Source organism: Larus michahellis, chromosome 2 (assembly GCF_964199755.1).
Source record: "Larus michahellis chromosome 2, bLarMic1.1, whole genome shotgun sequence".
In the NCBI taxonomy this organism is placed as follows: domain Eukaryota; kingdom Metazoa; phylum Chordata; class Aves; order Charadriiformes; family Laridae; genus Larus; species Larus michahellis.
Window position 1 is genome coordinate 104,241,689 of NC_133897.1, and position 20,920 is coordinate 104,262,608.

At 43.2% G+C, this 20,920-nt stretch overlaps 1 protein-coding gene across 5 annotated transcripts in view; it reads right to left on the bottom strand.

The window, feature by feature from the left end:
- Positions 1-433: 433 nt before the first annotated feature.
- CARMIL1 (capping protein regulator and myosin 1 linker 1) overlaps positions 434-20,920 on the bottom strand; it is a 202,066-nt gene continuing 181,579 nt past the window's right edge. For 2 of the 5 annotated variants that reach the window (XM_074576489.1, XM_074576486.1), the window contains 6 exons: positions 19,686-20,118; positions 13,685-13,763; positions 10,650-10,883; positions 7,816-7,950; positions 4,635-4,781; positions 434-1,490 (listed from right to left, as the gene is read on the bottom strand). In XM_074576489.1, coding sequence (XP_074432590.1) covers positions 1,354-1,490; positions 4,635-4,781; positions 7,816-7,950; positions 10,650-10,883; positions 13,685-13,763; positions 19,686-20,118 — 1,165 coding nt within the window. In that variant the 3' untranslated portion in view covers positions 434-1,353. Of the gene's footprint in view, positions 1,491-4,634; positions 4,782-7,815; positions 7,951-10,649; positions 10,884-13,684; positions 13,764-19,335; positions 19,532-19,685; positions 20,119-20,920 lie in introns of those variants that run through there. The other 3 variants (XM_074576488.1, XM_074576487.1, XM_074576490.1) reach the window with 2 other exon arrangements.

Below are 20,920 nucleotides of genomic sequence, written 5' to 3' on the forward strand. Positions count from 1 at the left end.
TGGTGATAGTGAGTATGTGCACGGGGATTAGATGGAAGGTCACTTGACAGAGAGGTATCTGAGCATTTCCACCCAGGCAAGAAGCCACAGCAAGGTCAGGACAGTTGCTCTTGGGAGAGAGTTCCCAAAACCACTTTGTCCTGTCCTGTGGAACCACAATAGAGAATTTCGATAGCAGGCGTTTCTGGCTCATGTGAAGGCTGCTTTGCTGAAGACCCCAAGGGAGGAGATAAGCAAAGAGATCTTCTTTCAGTAATTTTACGAAGATGAAACGCGTGCGTCCCTTTCAGCAGGAGCAGGCATTTTAACTAGAAGCAGAAAGATGACATGGGTTTTGTCTTAACTGCACACTTTGTCTACCTGACACAAAGCCATCATTCAAAGAGCAGAGATCATCGGACCAAGAATAGCGCCACAAAAACGAAGATTAGTATTTCAGTTGTAAAATCATTTTTTATTGTTACAAATATACATATGAATAAAATCCCTTCGACCTGTAATGTAAGTGGGTAGCTGTGAAATTTGCACCCCCTCCCCCAAAAGCTGAAATATTTTTACAGATGCCAAACTATTTTTTCTCATAGAATTACACATTGAGAGGAAGCTAATATGCAGACAGAACTGAGGAAGGCCTCTAGAAAACACCAATATTAATAAAATTTCAATTGCCCTCATTCCAATCAACTATATACATTAATATATGAATGTGGAAGCATACCATGATTATACATCATCCAAATCCTTCTCTGTTGTGCTTTTTGACGGTACACAAATGTAAGCGTTGGAGCTTTATGTACAGTACGAGAACAGGAAGAAAGAAGCTCCCTATGGGAGAATGTAAAAACCATACCCAAGCATTTTAATATATATAATCTATACAAATTATTTTATTAGTGTGCTCTTTTAATATAATTACAATGTGCAATTGCATACCGCAAGAATATATTTATAGGTAAGTCACGTGCAGATTTGACACATTTACATTCAGCAGTACAACACATTACCTGCTGTACAGTGTATTAGTGTAAGACAGCGTCCAGTTACTTTGTTTTGCTTCCTAAATGCCCTAACGCAGGGCACTCTTTGTAGCTGCTTCAGAGAAATTCAAGTAGAATACACGAAAGAATTGCTGGCTTTAGCAAAGGCATGGAAAGGAACGTCTGCGTTGTACAGAACAGAAATTAAGGACCGAATCAATGCCAAGTGAGTGTATTGTAAATCACGATCGGAAGATCAGGTTTTCCACATGGAAATGTACCTGTGGTGAAAGAGCAGCTGGCTAGAAGGGCTGTTGATTGCTGTACCCTGATTGTTATAAAAAGCTCTTGTGCTACGAAGCACTTGTACTGATTGCTAAACAAAAATAAAATCTTTATCTGCTTCTTCGCCAGAGTCACTGGACTTGCTTCCCTGATGGCCGTCTTTACTTAAGGACCTCTGCTTCAGTTCCTGGAACTCATGAGACTGCTGCCCAGGGCTTCTTTTTGCAGCTGTATAAAAGAGAAATAGGTCTCACTAATGATTGTAGAAGAGACAGGAAGAAAAATAATGAAAAAAAAAAAAAAAAAAAGAGTCATTCACGCACACAGGACCTGCTCCTGCTCCCACTGAACTCATTTGTACTGGGTGGGAGTAGCATAGGTCCATTAATTCTTCAACCCAGAAAAAGGGGAGAGAGAGAAGAGAAAGAGAGTTTGAGCAAATTTTATTCCACTGTTGGTTGGCAAGCAGGCAAACTTGAAATATGAAACTCAGTACTTCACTGTGACACGGATAAACCTTACAGTTAGAACCGGCCTGGAGACTTTCTTCTCATCCCACCACTTCAAAACCAGAACAGCATTCTTTTTTCCAGCTGGGCTGGATCTCATACGATGCACTCCTGACCGCCCAGGTGGACATCCTTGCTGGCACCCCTCACACCAGCGGCGCACATCCTGGGCACGTTTCCCTAGCAGGACACATCGATATTCTCCCTTTTGACTCAGCAGCCTTAATCAGGACAGACATTCACCTTGGCACCCAAGTCACCTGAACTGCTCCTCCCTGCCCCAACAGGTCCCCGATGGCTTCCCTGTTCCCTGATGGGGGGGAACACCCATGGCTCTCAGCCCCACTTGCATCTCTTGCAGCTGAGACCACGAGCTCTGCACCTCACGGTGCTCAGCAGCGGGGAAAGCAGGAGGACAAACACACTTCCCATCATCTAAATGCAAACAGTACCCATTTTGTTCGCCCAGCACTCCAAAATCTCGGTAAGGCCAGGGTTTTCCCCCAAACCTACAAGCTTTGAAATAAAATGGAAAGAAGGTTGTAAAACCTTGTTAAGATTTCTGATCTAACCGGTCGTCTACAATTGCTATGGTAACAAGAGAGTTATTATACACACCGATGGGGGTGACATTATGCCCGCATTAAGAGCTTTAGAAATCTCACAGTTCCCATTAAAATGAACCTTTAAACACACAACGTCCCTTAAGCGGGACTACCTGGCAAGCCATCTCACTTCACCCCCACAAAATTATACGTTACAGTTACGAGACCTTCTCTGCTCCACCATTTCGGATAAGGACCTCCGTCCGGCTTTGACTGGCACTGATCCTTGCACCACCTCCCCTTCCCCCTGTACCGCTCACCGACAGCCTCACCGCCGCAAGGGACAGCCCTCCCTCCCTGTCACCGGCGTGCAGCTCCGGCCGCAGCAGGGGCCGGCAAGGAGCAAGGCTGTCGCTGACGCATCTCCGCCGCCCTTTCAAATTGTGCCAGCAGGTGTTCGGGTCTGCCAGGAACGTGGAAAAATGCAAAGAGGAATCCTGAGGGAGCTGATGTCAGGGATACTCCCTGTATCCCTGGGGATACAGAGCGATTCCCCAGGCAAGCGCTGCTGCATGAAATAGGGGGCAGAAAGCCCTGTCCCTTTTTCGTTTGGCACAGACATTTTCCAGCTCTGGATCTCTGCCGTGATGAAAGTAGAATGGACACATGCAGCACGCATCTTGCAGAGACCCACCTCCGCACACATGGCATATTCGCTACACAAATAGTTCTCCCGAGTCCAAAATACCTGTTTCCTTATTTGTGCCAGCCAAAACATGGGAGAAAGTGACAGCCAGCAGCTACACACTCGCTGCACTCTTATGCCGGCTTTGCAAGTTGGGAAAGAAGAGAAAAGGATTTTGAGAAAGGTTTTTGAAGTTATTTAATGGAATTGGGCAGGATTAAGATACCTAAATTCTCAAAAAAACCCCAACAATTCAGGCATTTCCACCTTCCCAAACACCACCGCTTTTCAAAGAAATAGGTGCCTGGAAGTTTTTGAGTCATTCTTGATGCTTGTACCTCTGACTAATGACATGGCTTTTGCTTGGATACTACTCACTCTTCAAACAAAACCCAGAGCACATCCTGCAGCAGCCATTTTAGGTTATGGACTAATACATCAAGACAGGTGGGTTTGCCCCCAAAAAGACCTGAAAAATATATCAGGCATTTTGCCGGCTTTTGCCACAAGAGCTTACCCTTGCCCCGATGAAACCATACACAGGTGACCTGTGTAGATCTGTGGCAGCATCGCAGCGTTTGAAACTGACTTTATCAGAGAGATATCTTAGAAGAAACTAAAATATAATAATTTGATTGTGATGGGGAGGAGAGATTCCAAGTTTGGGTGGGCTAAGTTTGATTCTACAATATGAAAAGGAAATCAGTTTATGCATTCTGGGCTGAGGATGTTACAAAAAGGAGACATGATGTATTGTAAGTAGAAAAACTGCGGTTCAATGAAACAGCATAATATAAAAATATTTCAGGAAAAAAGTAACCGTGAATCATTAAACAATCAATATGAATCATTAAACAAACCAGTTAAGAGGTAAAGAGAAGCATGTAAACACGCACCACTTGAGAACAGAAGCTTTTATATTTTAAAAACACATAATCAACCAAACATTTTTATGGCCTACTGAATGAGTTCTCTATAAGTCAAAGCTGCTCTTCAGGAAGCGCGGCTTACGCGTGCAGCACAGCCAGTGCTGGGTGTGCGTTCTTTTCGGTTTGTTTTGTTTTTTTTTTTTTTTTTTTTCTTTGTTTATGCATCTGAAAATCAGAGCACTATGTCAAAATAACCTGATTTACCCAGTTCTCAAGTGGTTTTGCGAGCGAGTGATGTACTGAAACTGGCACTAACGATCTTCAGGCTGAAATGTATTTTGAAATACTTCAGTGCACGCACCTTAAAAGGGAAAGGTGCGTAAGCACACCAAGCAGCGGAGAGTCCACCTGTAGCGTACATACAGGGCAGCATGCCAGCGTCACTGCCATGAGCCACCACGGTTTGTCATGAGCCCTCTTCTGCAGCGGGGCTGCAGGTGCTATGTGGGACCCGTCACTGGCGTTGCCACCAAGGAAAAAAAAAAAAAAAATCACACACACGTTTCTTATCCGGAATTTTTTTCACGCCACATAGTCCCCATGGGGACAGAAAGATGACTAGCATCCCATGAGATTTTTCTACTTTTCGCATAATCCAATGACAAACCCACACACTTTTGTGGCTTCTTTGCTATTACCGTTGCTTAACGATTGTTAGTGCCAGTTATCGAGCACCGTCTCGATGAAAAATGAAAACTTCTAACCAGAAGTGGGCTGTGCCTTCCTCTGCCCAAGCACATTAGCTTCCTCTTCTGCATTGGTAGAATACTGCCCCGAAGTGGTTTTCACGCTGCCAGATGGCTTGGCACAGTCATGAGCGGTATCGCTTTTTTGACAATCTCCTGTTTGCTCTAGCGGGGAAAAGGATTCATTTATACCCCTAAGCCGTTCTGTAGACCCACGTACGGAAGGTAAGAGAAATAATTTCACTTATCCAACCCATTTAATCAATTGTTCAAAGAGCAGTAATCGATATGCCAGATGCTTGCTTAAATTTAGTCCAGATATTTGTATATGTTGGTAACTGCAGCCCAATCTTACAGATACGCAGTGTAAAGAGGTGCACTTTGTCCCACGAAGTACAGTTAAACTCATTAACATAAAGCCATTTCATAATCAAGTATGATCTAATTTGCAGCTTCGTTTTGCAGGAGATATAATTTTTTTTTTTACCAGCTTAGGCAGATTTGCAGTGATTTACCAGTTGCAGAAATAAATTGAGCATGCTAGTCCGAAAGGTGGCAGAAAGCAAGGACAGAGGAATGACTGACTAAGGAAGCAGAACAGTAATAAAGAAAAAGGTAGATCTGAAAAAGAATAAAAATTTAAAGGAAGAGAATTTACTCTTTCCCAAACAATTTTATGCAAAGCATAGCAGCTCCGTAAGGACCTGGAAACACAATTTTAGCCATTCTAAACTATTATTGATAAAATTTGTACAGTGCAATATGGCAGCAACTAGGAAAGCCTATGTTTGGCCAAGTGGCCTGTGGAGGTCTGTCTAAGGGAGCAAGGAATGAGGAAAGCACGGCGTCTGACCCCTTTTGTGTAAGGATTTGCAAACAGCAAACACGTTTTAAAAATAAAGTGATTATCCTCTTCTCACATGACAACCACAAACTGCAAAACCTTGTCAAACCTCTGCTGTGTTAGAGATTGCTGTAACACAAAAGGATTGTAGTTACGATCCAATATTCCCTGCTTCTCCAAGATGTCCCCTCTCGTGACAGGGAGCTGGAGAATGCATATAGCACAGAAACGGTGAGGTTAACCTCACATTAAAACGTTCCTGCAACAAGTCCCATTACACTGTGTTTCTCTAGTTAGGTAGTAACAAGTTCTCTTGCACTCTGGTGAAAAGCTGATGAGAAAACAAGGAAGAGAAGGCTCCAGGGAGACATTATAGCAGCCTTCCAGTACTTAAAGGGGGCCTATAGGAGAGATCGGGAGGGACTCTTTAACAGGGAGTGTAGTGATAGGACACGGGGTAACGGTTTTAAACTGAAAGAGGGGAGATTTAGATTAGATATTAGGAAGAAATTCTTTACTGTGAGGGTGGTGAGACACTGGAAGAGGTTGCCAAGGGAAGTTGTGGACGCCCCATCCCTGGAAGTGTTCAAGGCCAGGCTGGATGGGGCTTTGAGCAGCCTGGTCTAGTGGGAGGTGTCCCTGCCCATGGCAGGGGGGTTGGAACTAGGTGATCTTTAAGGTCCCTTCCAACCCAAACCATTCTGTGATTCTATGGTCAGATTCTATGACACTAGCATATGCAGTTATCAGACCGCAGCTGAGAGAGTCTTCTTGTGGCAAAAGCCTTTGACTGCAACCTTTCTCAACATGATGGCACCAGTGTAGCAAGCCTGATCCCTAAGCTGTAGCCCAGTTCACCTGTCTTGACACAGGCTTTGAAGGAACTAAAGGCAGGAGATTAAACAGGCTCTGTTCTGCCTTGCAGCCCTCACAATGCCACAGCCACTGGGAGGCACTTCAGACCCCCTGGTGTCTTTTTGGGACCCCGAGCCACAGACTGCGGCAGCTTTTGGCAATATGGACCATCTGAACCCTCAGTCCTTTCCAGACACAGGAGAAGTCCTTGGGTGTGCTCTGCCCTGCTAGCTCTACATAACGCAGTGTGGTGGTTCTGCTGGGCTACCTTTATGGCACAAGACCAGCCCAACAGCATCATACAGGTGGCCGAAGTGAGAGCCACAACCTGTAAACAGATACAGCACATGTGCTGACACGCAGTCACCAAACGGTAGCCACCACAGCAGCAATTTTCCAAGCAGAGCAAAATCCAGATCATGAGATAAGTAGCTTCATAAAGGAAACGGTCATTCTAGGAAAGAAAGGGAGAAGCTTCTCAAAATGCTTTGATGGACGGATGCTGGACCATCCCGCTTTGGGGATGGCTTTGCCCCTCCTCCCATCTTGAGGGTAGCAGTGGGATCTGTGGGCAGCACAACTGCTCAGTCTTCACAACCCAGTGTTAACGTATCTGCCTTGACTCATCTGCCGCCATCCTACACTCTGAAAAACTGCAGGCAGAATGTGAAAGGGCACCCCTTTGTCTCACAGTTCAAGTGACGGGAATCACCTTGGGATGGAAATGGGGATCACTGTTTTTCTTGAGGAGAGTCCCAGGAAGGAAGAGGTCTCACCCGGAGATGTCCAACCTTGTCATTCGTGCCAGCTACCACCGCATTGAGCAATATTTCTGTGACTACTTCTCAACATATCCTATGCTATCGGAGGAAGCCTTAGCTCTTCTAAGAGCCAACCGTGGACAAGCAAACGCATCAGCAAAAGCAGAGATCCAGCGCACACATGAAAAGCAGCGAAGAGAAGGCAACAGCCTGCTGTTGTGCATAAAAGGTACCAAGCCCTGCGCTGGCACAGAGGGACTCACTGCCCGAGGAGGTGGTGAAGTCAGTCACATGCAGCAACCCCACGGAAGGGAGGAGTACAAACAGAGCAAGAGGCTGGTTGCAAGGAGCAAAATCACGGCTGCACCCCTGGGAATGTGCTGAACCACAGAGCTGCATTTCACATTATTGTGTGTGACCAGTACCAATCAGCATCTCAATTCAGACCAAAATAAACCATAACATACACAAGACAAGAGTCCCTTAATTGTTCAGTTGCATTATTAATACCAAGAGATTCATCTTTCACTTGGTTTGATCAAAGGAAGATAACATAGAGCACCAACCCGTGGGTGGAGGAGATGGGGAATAGGTGACCCGATACACTTTGCTTGCTCTTTTTTCCTCCAAATGAATAACCCTCTTCCATTCCAAGTGAAAACAAATCAGGGGACAATGACACACTGAATTCTAGTAGAAGACAAGCACACTGGAACAAGTGTTATACCAACACTCCTACCTTCTTGAGAAAACGATCTGACTGTGGGGCTGCTCTGACCATCCTTTTCTTTATCAGAAGGAACTTTCTTCAGCACTGGTGGAAGCAGGGCAACTTTTGGGGAACTGGGGCCAGAGGGAGACTCTGGAGCATCCTCTGTAGAGTACCATGAAAAAAAAGGGTGAGAAGTTTTATTTGTGCTGTAGCTCACAGAGATGGTGCTGTTAAGACGGGCCAAACCTCAACACAACACACAAACAAGAAACAGTTAGAATCTGTGTCAGAAGAAGGAGGATTCAGGAATTTACATTATGTCAAGAGAACACATGATGGCCCCCAGTCCAGGTGAAAGAATTTTATAAGTTGAAGCAAAGATTTCAATTCCAGCATTTTTTGTGTGTACTGCCATTGTAGCACAAATAGAAATCTGATGGGACCAACTGAATTTCCCGCAAGACATAAGTATGCAATTTGTAAAGTACAGCTGAAAATTATTTTGGATAGATTTTTTGGAAATATTTGTTCTATTTATATTTTTATTGTCCTGAAACATAACGAACTGATCAACTTAGATGTCCTGTGTCACAGTTATAAGGCATAAAAATGAACCAGTGAAACAAATTTCATAAATAGCCTACAGAACTCTCTACTTCCAGGAATAAATTGCCAGTACATAACACGACAGCATCTGCAAAGACTTTCTAAATAGAAAAAATACTTTGTCCTCTAGACTGCGAGGAAATCTGGAATTTAAATTCAAGTCCATAGTTTAAACCATCTGGATATCTTGTTTCTCTAAAAGGCTGGATATGCGTTATGTATGGCAAGTTGACTACCATCTTTCCAGTCCTTACAGGAAGACTTTTTCAGTCTTACACTAGAGAGCCTTCGTTTGGACAGCAGGGAAGTACAGCTTCAATGGATTACTTAAACTGCTTGTATGTTTGCTTCCCAAGGAGTAAACGGTGATGTATGTAAGCAACAGAGGAACTAGGAAGATATATTAGTACTGATAGAAGGAAAAAGGAACTCAGAGTATCATCTGTATTGCATATTTGTACAATGAGTTAATTCAGTTACACACTGGAAATTAACAGGAATTTATCTCAGTCTTGAGGAACCACTGCAAAGGAGTCAATCTTTTTACTTCCAGCACAGCAAAGCAATGACCTTCCAAATGCAACTTGATCTGAACAGATACACCAGTTCTTGGACCTTCTCCATGCTTTTGATGGGCCTGCAAGGCCAGTTGCTTTGGGAAGCTCGGTATCAACATATGGATGAGCACAGCGCTTGGCAAACACAGCTATGTATTTCTGAACTAAAGCTGTTGTGTGCTTTATTGAGGAACCATTTTCAGTCTTTGATAATTTGTGGACATCTGAGCTGTGCTCCTTTGCCCTCAGATTTACCTAGCAAAAATTTCCTACCATTCGTTTGGCCACGCCACTGGAAACAACAGTGGGAGTTAAGAGCGTAACTAGGATTATTGCTTGGCTGCTTCATCACATCGCCTGGTCGTGCTTAGCCAGCAGGTTGTTACAAGAACTAGAACAGAAGTTAGACTGCAACAGAGATGGTGCTGCTTTTACTGCCACCCAAGGAGCTGGCCTATTATCAGTAAATATTAATTACTCTCCGTGTTAAACCCACAGTATGCTCTCTCTGCAGGACATACGAGCTGGCAGAAACAGATAGCTCAGGTCTTTCTGATACCTAAGATTTTGAGATAACACGCTATTTTACAGATACAACATCACCAAATAAGCCATGCTTTCCTATTGTATTAATCTTCATGAGCATCTTACCCGACACCTCTCACTTTTATGACCACTTCCAAAACGGTCAATAAAATAAATTTAAAGCCATCTACAACCTGAAGGTGATTCTGTATTTAAACAATATTCTACCCACTGGACTGCAGAGACTACGTAATGCTCAGGGAGTGCAGGGAGGAGGCTGCAATATCCCCCTGCCCCCTCGTCCTCAGCAGAAATGACATCTTTCTAAGGTCAACAGTGAGTATGGGAAAAGCCTAGAAGTCTGCGAGCTCTTACAGGTGGCTATGCTCACGCTTTTTCAGTCATTAGCAATTAATAAGCTGTATTTGCCGTAGTTACTGGGGGAGTCAGTAACTAGCATTTAATTCCCCTCAGCTGCAGCGTCTGTACCTTGGGAAGAGGGGTTGTGACATTGGCCTATTAAATAGCAGACAGACAAATGTATGAGAGATCTGCTGAAATATTTCCCGCTATTGGAAACCTTGAGATAATATCCAGGCAGAAGGTTAGGACAGAGCAGGAGTTAATAGTCACTCAACTGGCAGTCTTGCAGGGTTATAAAAGCACAGTTACAATTATTTCCAGTCAAAAGCAAAAAGGAAAGAAACAAAGGCAAAACAAGGAAAAAGAGAGCCAGACACGGTTGGTTTGTGCAAGTTACTAAGAACAAGAGGCATTTCCTTGAGGGGCCAAAGAGCAGCCTGCCAGAAAACCCCAAGGACTTTAGTATTTACAGCCAGGTGTTTAGAGAAAATAGTTATTTTTGTTGGTGCTACTACAACAGGGCTTTGATGCTGAAGTAGCTCTCTATGCTCTCCTCTTCCGTGAAAGCAGGCTAACTCAAAACAGCTCCTCAAGCTTTACTATTGTGGATCACACACTAAACCATTTTAATAAGTTCATTTGAATTAGGGCAGCGGGAGGTGGAAAAGAAGGATGCAAGTCAAAAGCAAGTGCCTGAAGAACTCGTCCCTCTACATTTAGCTTCTGTTCAGGATGTGGCCATGGGTTTCTCCTCCACAGCCTACACAAACGCCACTCTGAGGATAACAAATGCCCAGAAGAGCTCCTCACCAGTACGAGAGGCAGAGCGTGGTTTCTGTGGCACCGTGGGTCGTCCTGCCAGGCTGGGCTTTGTTGACTGCAGTGGGGGTTTTGGGCTGGTCGGTGTATTGGAAGAACTTCTTGCCTTTGCACCAGCTTCTGCCTTTGGTTCAGCTTTTGAATTTTTTTCTGCTGCTGCTGAAATGGAGTCACCTTTATTCGAGGCAAACCGACTCTCTGGAAGGGTCTGCTGGAGTTTAGGCACTAGAATAAACAGACACATAAAATAAAGTCTCCTGCAACACAGAAGGCTCTGTGCACAGATATGCTTGTGTGGAAAATACCGTCATTAGCTCCCATATCACTGCTGCACTGCTGTGTGAGTGTGTAAGAGAACCCCTAAAAATTTCGTTCAAAATCACTGCAAGAAAAGCATCTAAAACCACTAGCTCTTACATGTGCTAAGCTTCCTAATTCAATTGCCTCAGAGGTGATGGCATCTCCCCCTTTTTAATATATTTGGGGCGACGGCTGTCTGGACCTTATGCTCCCTTCATATTTCTGGGAGCAGATGGTACAGCCTACCTGCTGAGAAAGCAGCGATGGATCAGTGGAAAAGGCAGCCTTTGGCTGTTTTGTGCCTCTACAGACAAAACGTTGCGTATCCAAGATCAACAGAGAAATCCTGGCCCAGAAAATAAATCCCAAACGTGCGATCAGCAGGCTACATCTTTTTTATTTGTTGCTTTTAGAAAGCTCTAGAGAAGATTTTGAAACTTAGCCGAGATCAAAGTATTCTTTATATAGTATTTTGATTTATCTAATAAAACTGTATATGGATTATGGTTTCCACACATTAGCAAGTTTATCAAAATAGTATTTATCCCAAACAAAGACCAAGGTATTTATAGATAAAGTTACACTGACTTCCAAGCAATAAATCAGTCCTATCTAGCTGTGCAAGTTGGTAGAAAGCCTGATGGACTCTAGGTTACAAACAAGCAAAATGCCAGCTCTACTTTCCTACTTTGCAGCTTTCAGAAGGTTGAAGGGTATATGTGGCAGGTATAATGATAAATTCGTAACTTTTATGTTAGCTTGGGACTTTGAACAATTGTCATATTTTTTCTTCTTAGAAGAGAATTATAAACTAACTGAAATGCAGACTGGTGGCCTTAGTACCTGGCAAAACCAAGTATGCGCTCACAGATGATGGCCTGACCTACCTACCTGCTATTCCCATTCAGAAATCCAGCTTGTTACAAAAGTGCTGAGCACAGAGTTTTAATGGCAGTAGGAGGGAGGGGAGTGTTGATATAGTTTGCTGCAAGCCAATCTCCAATACGTTTTTCCAGCTTATTTAGTGGTTTTTCAGCCCAGCTGGAGTTAAACTCTGGCAAACCACAGAGGGTTGTGTGGCGCATATATATTTGTGTGAGTGCGTGACAGGGAGAGTTCGTGTCTGCATGCATGCAACAGACCTTCATGCTGCAAGCGAAACAGCAGGACACCTTCCCCACCTGTGCGTGTGTGCATACAAAAAAGCAGACAATATCCAGACACAAAGCAAAGAATAGAAAAAACCCTTATTCTCCTTCAGCATCACTATCTATAGTTTTCCTGTAGCAACATCCAGCAATTTTCCATTAACTCTCTTTCTTGCCTTCCTGACCTCAGGCCTGCTAATATTATTAGAACCCAGTAAGTTAAAGTAAATTAACCCAAAACAAAGACAAACTGCAATCGCAACAGCTAAGAACAGCCTCGGGGAGCTCTCAAGCAAGAGCGCTGAAGAAAGAACCGACAGCTATAGGCCAAAAGGAAGAAGTATGCACAGTGCAGTTAGGTGGGGGTGAAATGTGTCATATACAGAGACAAGGACCTGAGAAAAATTGGGGTCAGACACCCACAAGTACTCTAATGCCCCAAGCAAAGACTATTCTTGCTCCTCTGATTTCAGTTTGATGATATTGGGAGGCACATAAAGTCCTCCTCAAAAGATAAGCAGGCTTTAAAAGCCCTGATTGATAAAAGTTCAGCACGCTCTGAATATGTTGTCTTTTCAAACTAGCTTTTTGAAAGGTACAAAAACTCAAAATGGATTTCTGAAGTGCTCAACCAGGATGGATTTAGATTTCAGCCGTGCTTCTGTATATTGTGGCGACCCTACATGCCGTGCTTGTGGGATACCTAGAACCACTGTTGAGAAATCAGACCTGGATTTCCCAGTTCAGCCCACTCCTTTGGTCCACTGAATGTAGTGTGCACAAATCACCAGATGTGAATCCCATTTGAACACTTCACAGGCCAGTCCCGAAAGTGTGCATGTATGCACAGAGACCAGACCTTCCTCTTGTACTTGGATGGCTGCGTTGTAGGTACTGCCGCGTCAGGGCCCAGGACTACAGCTGGCCAAGGGCCCCTTGACCAGTGCACAGCACGGCGAGCTGCAGAGGGAATCGGTGCCATAAGCACTACAAGGCTGGACTCCACTTTGTACAGGATGGGGAGTCATTTTGTGCATGTGTGCAGTGTCCCAAGACCTCCGCAGGTTTGCAGACAGCCCTGGCTTTGGTCAAGCTGCCTAAACCCTGGGAAGAGCCAAATGCCATTGACTAAGAGATTTCTATTTTAATAGCTGAAAGCCAGGACTGCTGAAGCTGGTACCTGCACTGACTACTATAAACTTTGCAAACTGGTCATATTTAGGTGATAAGATGTATTCAGGGGTTTCACTTCTTCGTGTGTCAACATTGTTGCTGGCTGCTGGGTTCAGCACCCTTTTGAAGGCGCCCCAGGCACATGCACCAAATACTTTCCCTCCTGTGCAACACGAAGCACAAAGGTGAAGCACGAGAGTAAAAAGCCGAGCCGTCAACTCAGCCCTAGAGCCAACTTCATGAGAAGTGTTGTCAAACATAATACAAAAAGTGAGGTTGTTTCTAATCTTTTTCACTTTGCCTAAGCAATTGTAGGAACACAATCTGGAGAGGAAAGTAAAATTTTAAGGGTTAGACATTTTGCATTTTCTGTAAAGAGTTTACACCAGGAAAACCAAAAGGTACCTGTACCACTTCCATCCAGTCGCTCTGAGCTCATCGCTGTGTCAAAAGACTCTCTGGGAGTTGTGTCATTCCCAAGTTTCTGAAAGAGTGAGAAAAGCTCTCTTATTAATAATACATCTGTAATTAATACAACTTAGTCATTCTGTTAGAAATCCCCCTCTAATTTGGAAACTGTAAGTCAGAGAAAGCAGTGATGATAATAATAAATGGTGGATTCTCTCTGCTTGTTTCTCTTTCAGGTCTTGGATATTTAAGTAGGAAAAAAACTATGCTGATTTGATAATAATACTGCCACAGAACTCGCAAAGCCGAAATGACACCCTGCCTCCTAAGTAACAGGTCTCCTCCTGTACAGGAGTTGAAACTAAAGGTGCCAGCTGGAAACAGTCTTTTCTTCAAAGATAGCTCCATATTTAAAAATTACTTGTTAAGGTTTAGAACAAAAAGTCTTTTTCTGGAGATCTAGATTTTGAGTATAGGACTGCTGAATGGATCCTGTGTTCTTCCACATACGAGAATAACTTTTAACTTTTCATTTTAGATAAAATAACAACTACAGAAGCAGCAGCACCCACATATTTACCAGATTGCTTTTAAAACAAATAGGTCTTACTTCTTGAAAGGTGTTTATAGCTACCCATCACAAGGGCTGCTGGACGCTCAGCACCTCTAAAGAAAGGAGGCTTCTTGTTCACATGCTGATAAGTCTTGTGTACCTTGCTGATAAGGCTAAGTCTTTTATTCTCAAGAATAGCTTTCCTAACTTCCTGGCCTCAAACGAAATGGTGCAAAGACTTTTGTCATATCATAGGTCTAGCCCAAGTGAGCTTGAAACCTGTGCATTCATCAGGAGAAATTTAGATAGGCAGGGGATGTGCTTGTAAAACAGCCATCCTCCTTTTACCGTCTTACCTGCTACCAAAGCTTAAGCAAAGGGATAAAAGGAAGGATACAAAAAGTGCATAGGAATTAGGGCAGGATATACTATGACAGAAAGCCTTATAAAGATAAACTAGGCAAAAAAAAAAAAAAAGCGTTATTTTTTATTTTTTTTTAAACTAAAAAAGTGGGGATAGGCTTTTGCAGGCAGCTTCAGCCTTGACCTTCATTTGCTATTTCAAGACTGTGGCAAATGCTTAAAGCACATGATTTATGCTGATGACCACTGCGCTTGGTTACATACCCATGCATAAGTCATGTTGACACGTTCAGGACACTGCTACTACTGCTGCAACACCCACTCTGCACGACTCGTGCTGGGGTCTGACTGTCCCATAGCATTTAGAAACATCCACCATGTGCCATGCAGCGTACGCCAAACATGATCACTGCCCTTTGGAGCTTACAATCTAAAAGACGCCTAGGTATAGCATGTAGATAAAAATTGGACAACAGGAAATGCAGGAAGGGAGAAAATGGTTAAAAGTAGTAGAAGCACATACTAATTATAGAAAAATTGACAGATTTAGAGTGAAAACAGTATTTAAAATGTAAACATAAAGGAACAGTCTCTAAATATCCCTGCTGCCACATGCCTTTCCATTGTGGTGGTAATTCAACACAGACATTTCCGGAGAAGCAGATTTTAGGGAGCGATGCAGAATACAGTGTGTTTGGCCTTACAGATTTACTGATACCTCCATTTCACTCATGTAATCTCACAGCTCCTAAAACAAAGACTTTCTTTAATACAACAACGAAAAGGATGGAGATGTTGAGTGCCTGCCCTTCCTCTATAAGACCTGGCAGGGTAACGCTACCTCGCAACCTCTCCACTAAGTACAGATGTGCACCTAAAGTGGCACACTGCGTTAAGGAGGATGCTATTACAATCACCATTAAACTTCCTGTACTGTAAAACTACCCTTATACAGATATAACTATCCACTCTAAAGGATTATATTTCTACAGGTTTTAATTATAAAATCATTTGTATGTTAAAAACCACATGTAAGCCACACAACAAAGTCTTCTGGTCAGAAGCACTCTAGAAATGCCATGACTTGTAGGGCCAAAATGGTAAGATACGGTGCCCATACGGACAAAACACAAAGTCCCCTCCAAAGCTAGGAGGAACATTATGCTTTGTACCACTGGGTGAAAACTCACATTTTTATTCCCGTTTCTTGACTGTCATTGATATTTTTAGCTAAATTCTCACCTCTCCACCTCCTAAAGCCATGTGTTTCTTTGTAAGACTGTCTTGGCTATATATTTTAGAAGGGAATACCACTTTCCGCTTACTGCATTTTTCTTCCATACCTTGGAAAAAAAACACTTTGAGAACTGAATTTACCAACAATTTCTTCATGGAACATGAATCCTCATGAACTTTCACCAAAACACTCATTTTCCTATATAAATATTGAAGATATATGCATAACACTTAGCTTACTTAAATAACTTTTAAGAGAGCTCTACAACAATGTGAAAACTAATTTCATCACCACAACTTCCTCCCTCCCTCCCAGTTATGGGTCTGCTGGGGAAATATGACCACGTACAGAGGCAAGTACAAAAGGCAGTGCTGGCTTCCAGTAGTGTAGTACTTAAAAATGCAATTAGGATGCTTGCATGTTTGGCTACCAACTGGACACCCCTTACAAACTGCTCATGGTCCTGAGGCAACACTAAACACTTGCTGCACAAATTTACTCTGAGAAGCTGTCAGTCATGTCAGATAAATGCAGGTGGATTTATCAGATAAATAATGACCAGGCTCCACTTTTAATAGGAATTCATGCAAGGCTGGGAAATACTGCAGAGTTGGGTGCCATTGAGGGTGAATAAACAGGTTACAGACGACCTTGGTCTGCTCAAAGTCTTCCTCGAGGTATTTAAAAAGTCAGTCTGTGAACACTAGATGGAGCTAAAAGATCTTTTTACCCACGCCTAGTGGCAACACTAATCTGCAAATACTCGTCTCTACCATTAATGCCAATTCACACGTTGTATTCTAAGCAAAAGAAAACAAAAAAATCATCTACCATCTTTCCATCTACTGTGCACCTGCTCGTCACTTGTATCTGTAACAAGACTGCGGTAGGGTATGAATGAAATAGTAAATTCCTTCTGGCTTTGTTTTCATGTAAAATAGCTCAGAATATAAGCAGCCATCTGTACCTTAAAGGAAAATACAATTTTCTATCCTACTGGAACTCTGATAAATTTGAAGATGTTAGGGAAGTTGATGTCATACCCATCCTAATCAATGTAACAGCAGTGGGATGCTTTCCTCTGTAGTTCAACCACCAGGATACCATATGATTTTCACCTTCATGAATATCATGAATAAAAGTGCAAAAATAAGTTGTTCAATATTGTGATCTAGGATGAAGTATGGAAAAAATTCTTTTGAACAGCAGTTCGATTTTGTGTGGTCTGGGCAACGTTATGAATGGATAACTCAGTGCCCTGCTGCGTACATATTCCTATTTCAATTCAGTTTTCTTGTCACTCAAAAAAAAAAAAAAAAAGACCTACTGTTGCATTCCATAAATATAATTTTTTACAAAATATAACAAAAAATGAGATCAACAAAATATTTTTTAAAAAATTCCAAAACAAATAATTTCTTAACAGCCTCTCCTTTTTATATTCATACACCAACAACTTCAGGAGAACAGGAAACTAATAATAAACCTCAAAGAAGAGAGGTAACCTTTACAACCAGAAAAAAGCAACGGGTGGAAAAAAAATACTGGGAAAAGGCAACAACCTTTCTTTTTGCTAGAATAAGTTCAAGTTTTCAATCAATGCTATGAAAGCTAATCAATGGAATCAGACTTTTACTCTCCTCTCTTAAAAAAAACTATTATGCATGGTAATATTCTGCCTCAGACACATCATTCCAGATCTGACTAACTTTAGATGACAAGTGCTAAGAACTTGAAGAGCACCTAGCACACAGTTTACCAGTTGTAGAAATCTATATAATCTAGAGTAACTAGGTATTTTGTAAGTTATGGGCAGAGCATAACACTTTTATTTAAAATCACACGGCATTTTACTTGAAAACTTGGTGTCTTAGAAATCAGTGAGACTATTCATGGGCGCTAGTCAGCACCAATGAGAAAGGTGGGAATTGCTCATTTCTTTAGAAAAAAAAAATTTATGCTGGGGGGTGCCTTTAATGAGCCACAGACTATCATGTTAATTTGAATCTGCTATTATAAGACCCCAATGTCTGCAGGTCGAGAGAGGTGATTTTGCCCCTCTACTCCGCTCTGGTGAGCCCCCACCTGGAGTGCTGTGTCCAGCTCCGGAAAGCTCAAGCACAGGAAAGATATGGACCTGTTGGAGCAGGTCCACAGGAGGGCCACAAAGACGATCAGATAGAGCACCTCTCCTATGAGGACAGGCTGAGAGAGTTGGGGTTGTTGAACCAGGAGAAGAGAAGGCTCCAGGGAGACATGATTGTGGCCTTTCAGTACTTTAAGGGGGCTTATAAGAAACATGGGGACAAACTTTTTGTCAGGGCCTGTTGCGACAGGACAAGGGGTAATGGCTTTAAATTAAAAGAGGGAAGATTTAGCCGAGATAGAAGGAAGACATTTTTTACAATGAGGGTGGTGAAATACTGCCATAGGTTGCCCAGAGAGGTGGTAGATGCCCCATCCCTGGAAACATTCAAGGTCAGGTTGGACGGGGCACTGAGCAACCTGATCTAGTTGAAGATGTCCCTGCTCATTGCAGGGGAGGTTGGACTAGATGACCTTTAAAGGTCCCTTCCAACCCAAACTATTCCTTGATGAGTCTATGATCATGGCAGGCACTGTCAGAGTAGGAAGAAAGGTAAAAATGAACTTTGTGTGCCTTGCTCAGTCACAGCAAGACAATTCTGCAATGTGTTAAAGGAGGAAAAACAGAGCAGAGCTTGCAATGAGCTTTGTCATAAGGCAACACCTTCCAAATCACAGTGGGTAAACGCTGGGGAATGGATAGCATCCGAGTGTCCTGCACGATGAAGAGGAAGAGAGGAGGAGTGAAAAAAGGCTGGTCTTTGGTAATTTTAGAACATGCCAACTGCAGCTGGAAGGAAGCAGGAGCTGATAATGGGTAAGTACAATGGGAAATGGGCATCAGGCAAAACAGGTTGGCACAAAATGCTTTAGAGTAACACAAGGATATTCCACTCCACGTTTGTGAAGTGAAGCAGGGTTCCAGCTCAGCATCAGCACTTCACAGAGGAGAAAATTACATAGAGCAAAGGGAATCTGGACACACAATTGGGAACAGATTAATTTTTTTTAGTGTATGCTTATTTTCTTTGAGTGTTAGTATTTGAAATACAGAAATCAAAGGCATAAAAATCATTAGGTGTCGTACAAAAGAACATAAAAAGTGCAACAAGAAAAGTATAAGCTGAGTAGCTGTAAACAGTGTCTGGAAGCCAGATTTACTTTTCTGCATGGAATATATATAATTTAAAATACAGTACATCTCTCCACCTTTCTACATTACCTTCCAAAAGAGAAGAGTACAGATAGGTACCACTGTCGTTAACTCTGCCGAACACCTGAGGAACCAGTGTGCAGGAGGCACACAGTAAGAGTTTGTCCTAGCTTTACCTTTTATAAAGCATGCTCCCATTACATGTGAACAAACCACACATCACATAGAGACATCCAGACTATGCTTACTAATCGCCCCAAAATTACTCTGTAATATATGCAAACAATTACATGTCCTCTTCTGTGCTTGTGATCGCCTGACATCAAGCGCTGGTGTCACCTCTTCCACCAGAGGAGAGAAAGCGGAGGCTTAAGGGTGCATCACCTGCTCCACATGTGCAGCCTAGTCCTTGGCCAGGGTATTCATGTTCAACCACGACAGCAGAGAGCAATCCTGTCGCAGGAACACCATAATCCCTTGTGGAAGGCAGGGCTGATGTCTCAAGCCCCAGCCACCAACCCTTGTAGATCCAACCCACCTCCCCCTGAAGACACCTAGCTCTTGCTTATTTTTTTCAACAACTCAAGAGAAATCAAATTGCCTTCACCTTTTGAGCAGAGGCTGCTCTCTTCTCCTGCTTGGCTTTCATTTCTGCGAGAAGTCCACTGCCCATCACCTGCACGCCATACCTCCGGCCCCCTTGTGGGCTTCCTTTGCTGTCACCCCTCTCAGCTTTTGCAGCATCGTCTGGCTGTGCCTCCTCCAGCGAGTCTGGTGTCTTTAATTCCTCGGATCGCTCTGTACCACCGTTCTGCTCTGCAGGCTTTACCTCCTTCTTGCTTGTGTCCACAGCTGGACTTTTTGCAGCAACCTTGGGCGAGGAGGGCTCCTCTGCCACCAACACAGTCTGAGGACGTTCAGATTTGGAGCCTCTTGACTTGATTAAGTTAAGGAAGCCACTCTTCCTTGAGTCCCTTTTCTTCTTCTCATCACCTGCTTCACTGGGCTCACTGCTGTCTGAACTTTTAGTTGGTGGTCTCCTAATAAAAAACACAGACATTTTAAACTCTTCACTCCCCTCCTCCCTCTCTTTTAAATAGTACCAAATGACTTCTCCTGGCCAAAGCCAATCTTTTGTATGATCCATATGTTGCCCTAGGCTCAGTCATTAGCTGGTGTCCCTAAATTAAAAACTGGACAATTAACATTGATCATACTGTCTTGAGAATTCCAGTGCTGGCCTTGTGCATGGTATAATGAAGAGAGGCAGCCATTCCATCTGCACTGGGCACCAAGCCGTTTCCAACACCAACAAGGTGCTGCTTCAGTGGAGCTCTGCCCAAGCTGTCTATGCACATACCATTTCACTCTGCTCTGTTTCCAGAGCGAGCTACCTCCGGTTTGTATCTGTCCATTAGTAAAAGGAGAACAACTGATCCAGGTACATGATTTACAGAGCTTTTGGGGGATCTGGTTTGTTAAAGGGCCTGCCTGAAATAGGAACTAGTTGTCACAGCCATCTTCTCTCAGTAAGGAACAAGGAGAGGTCACCTTTATAGTGCAGATGCTTATCCTCAAAATAAAAAAAACAACCCCAAACCAATCCACCTCACAGTAAGATTTTCTACAGGCATCTTATGAAGAAAGTATTCACATTTGAGGGGAAAGCTAGGTGCATAACATGTCTGCATACGAGCACCCCAACTGGAGAAAGAGCCAACGGTGCAGCAAATGGAGCAAAGATCCCCAGCCATGGGCATGGCCAGGGATGGGCACACAGGGATAGTGCAAGTTCACGAGGACATCTGAAATGAGCAGGTGGCAGACGCCCAAGGGAAGCAC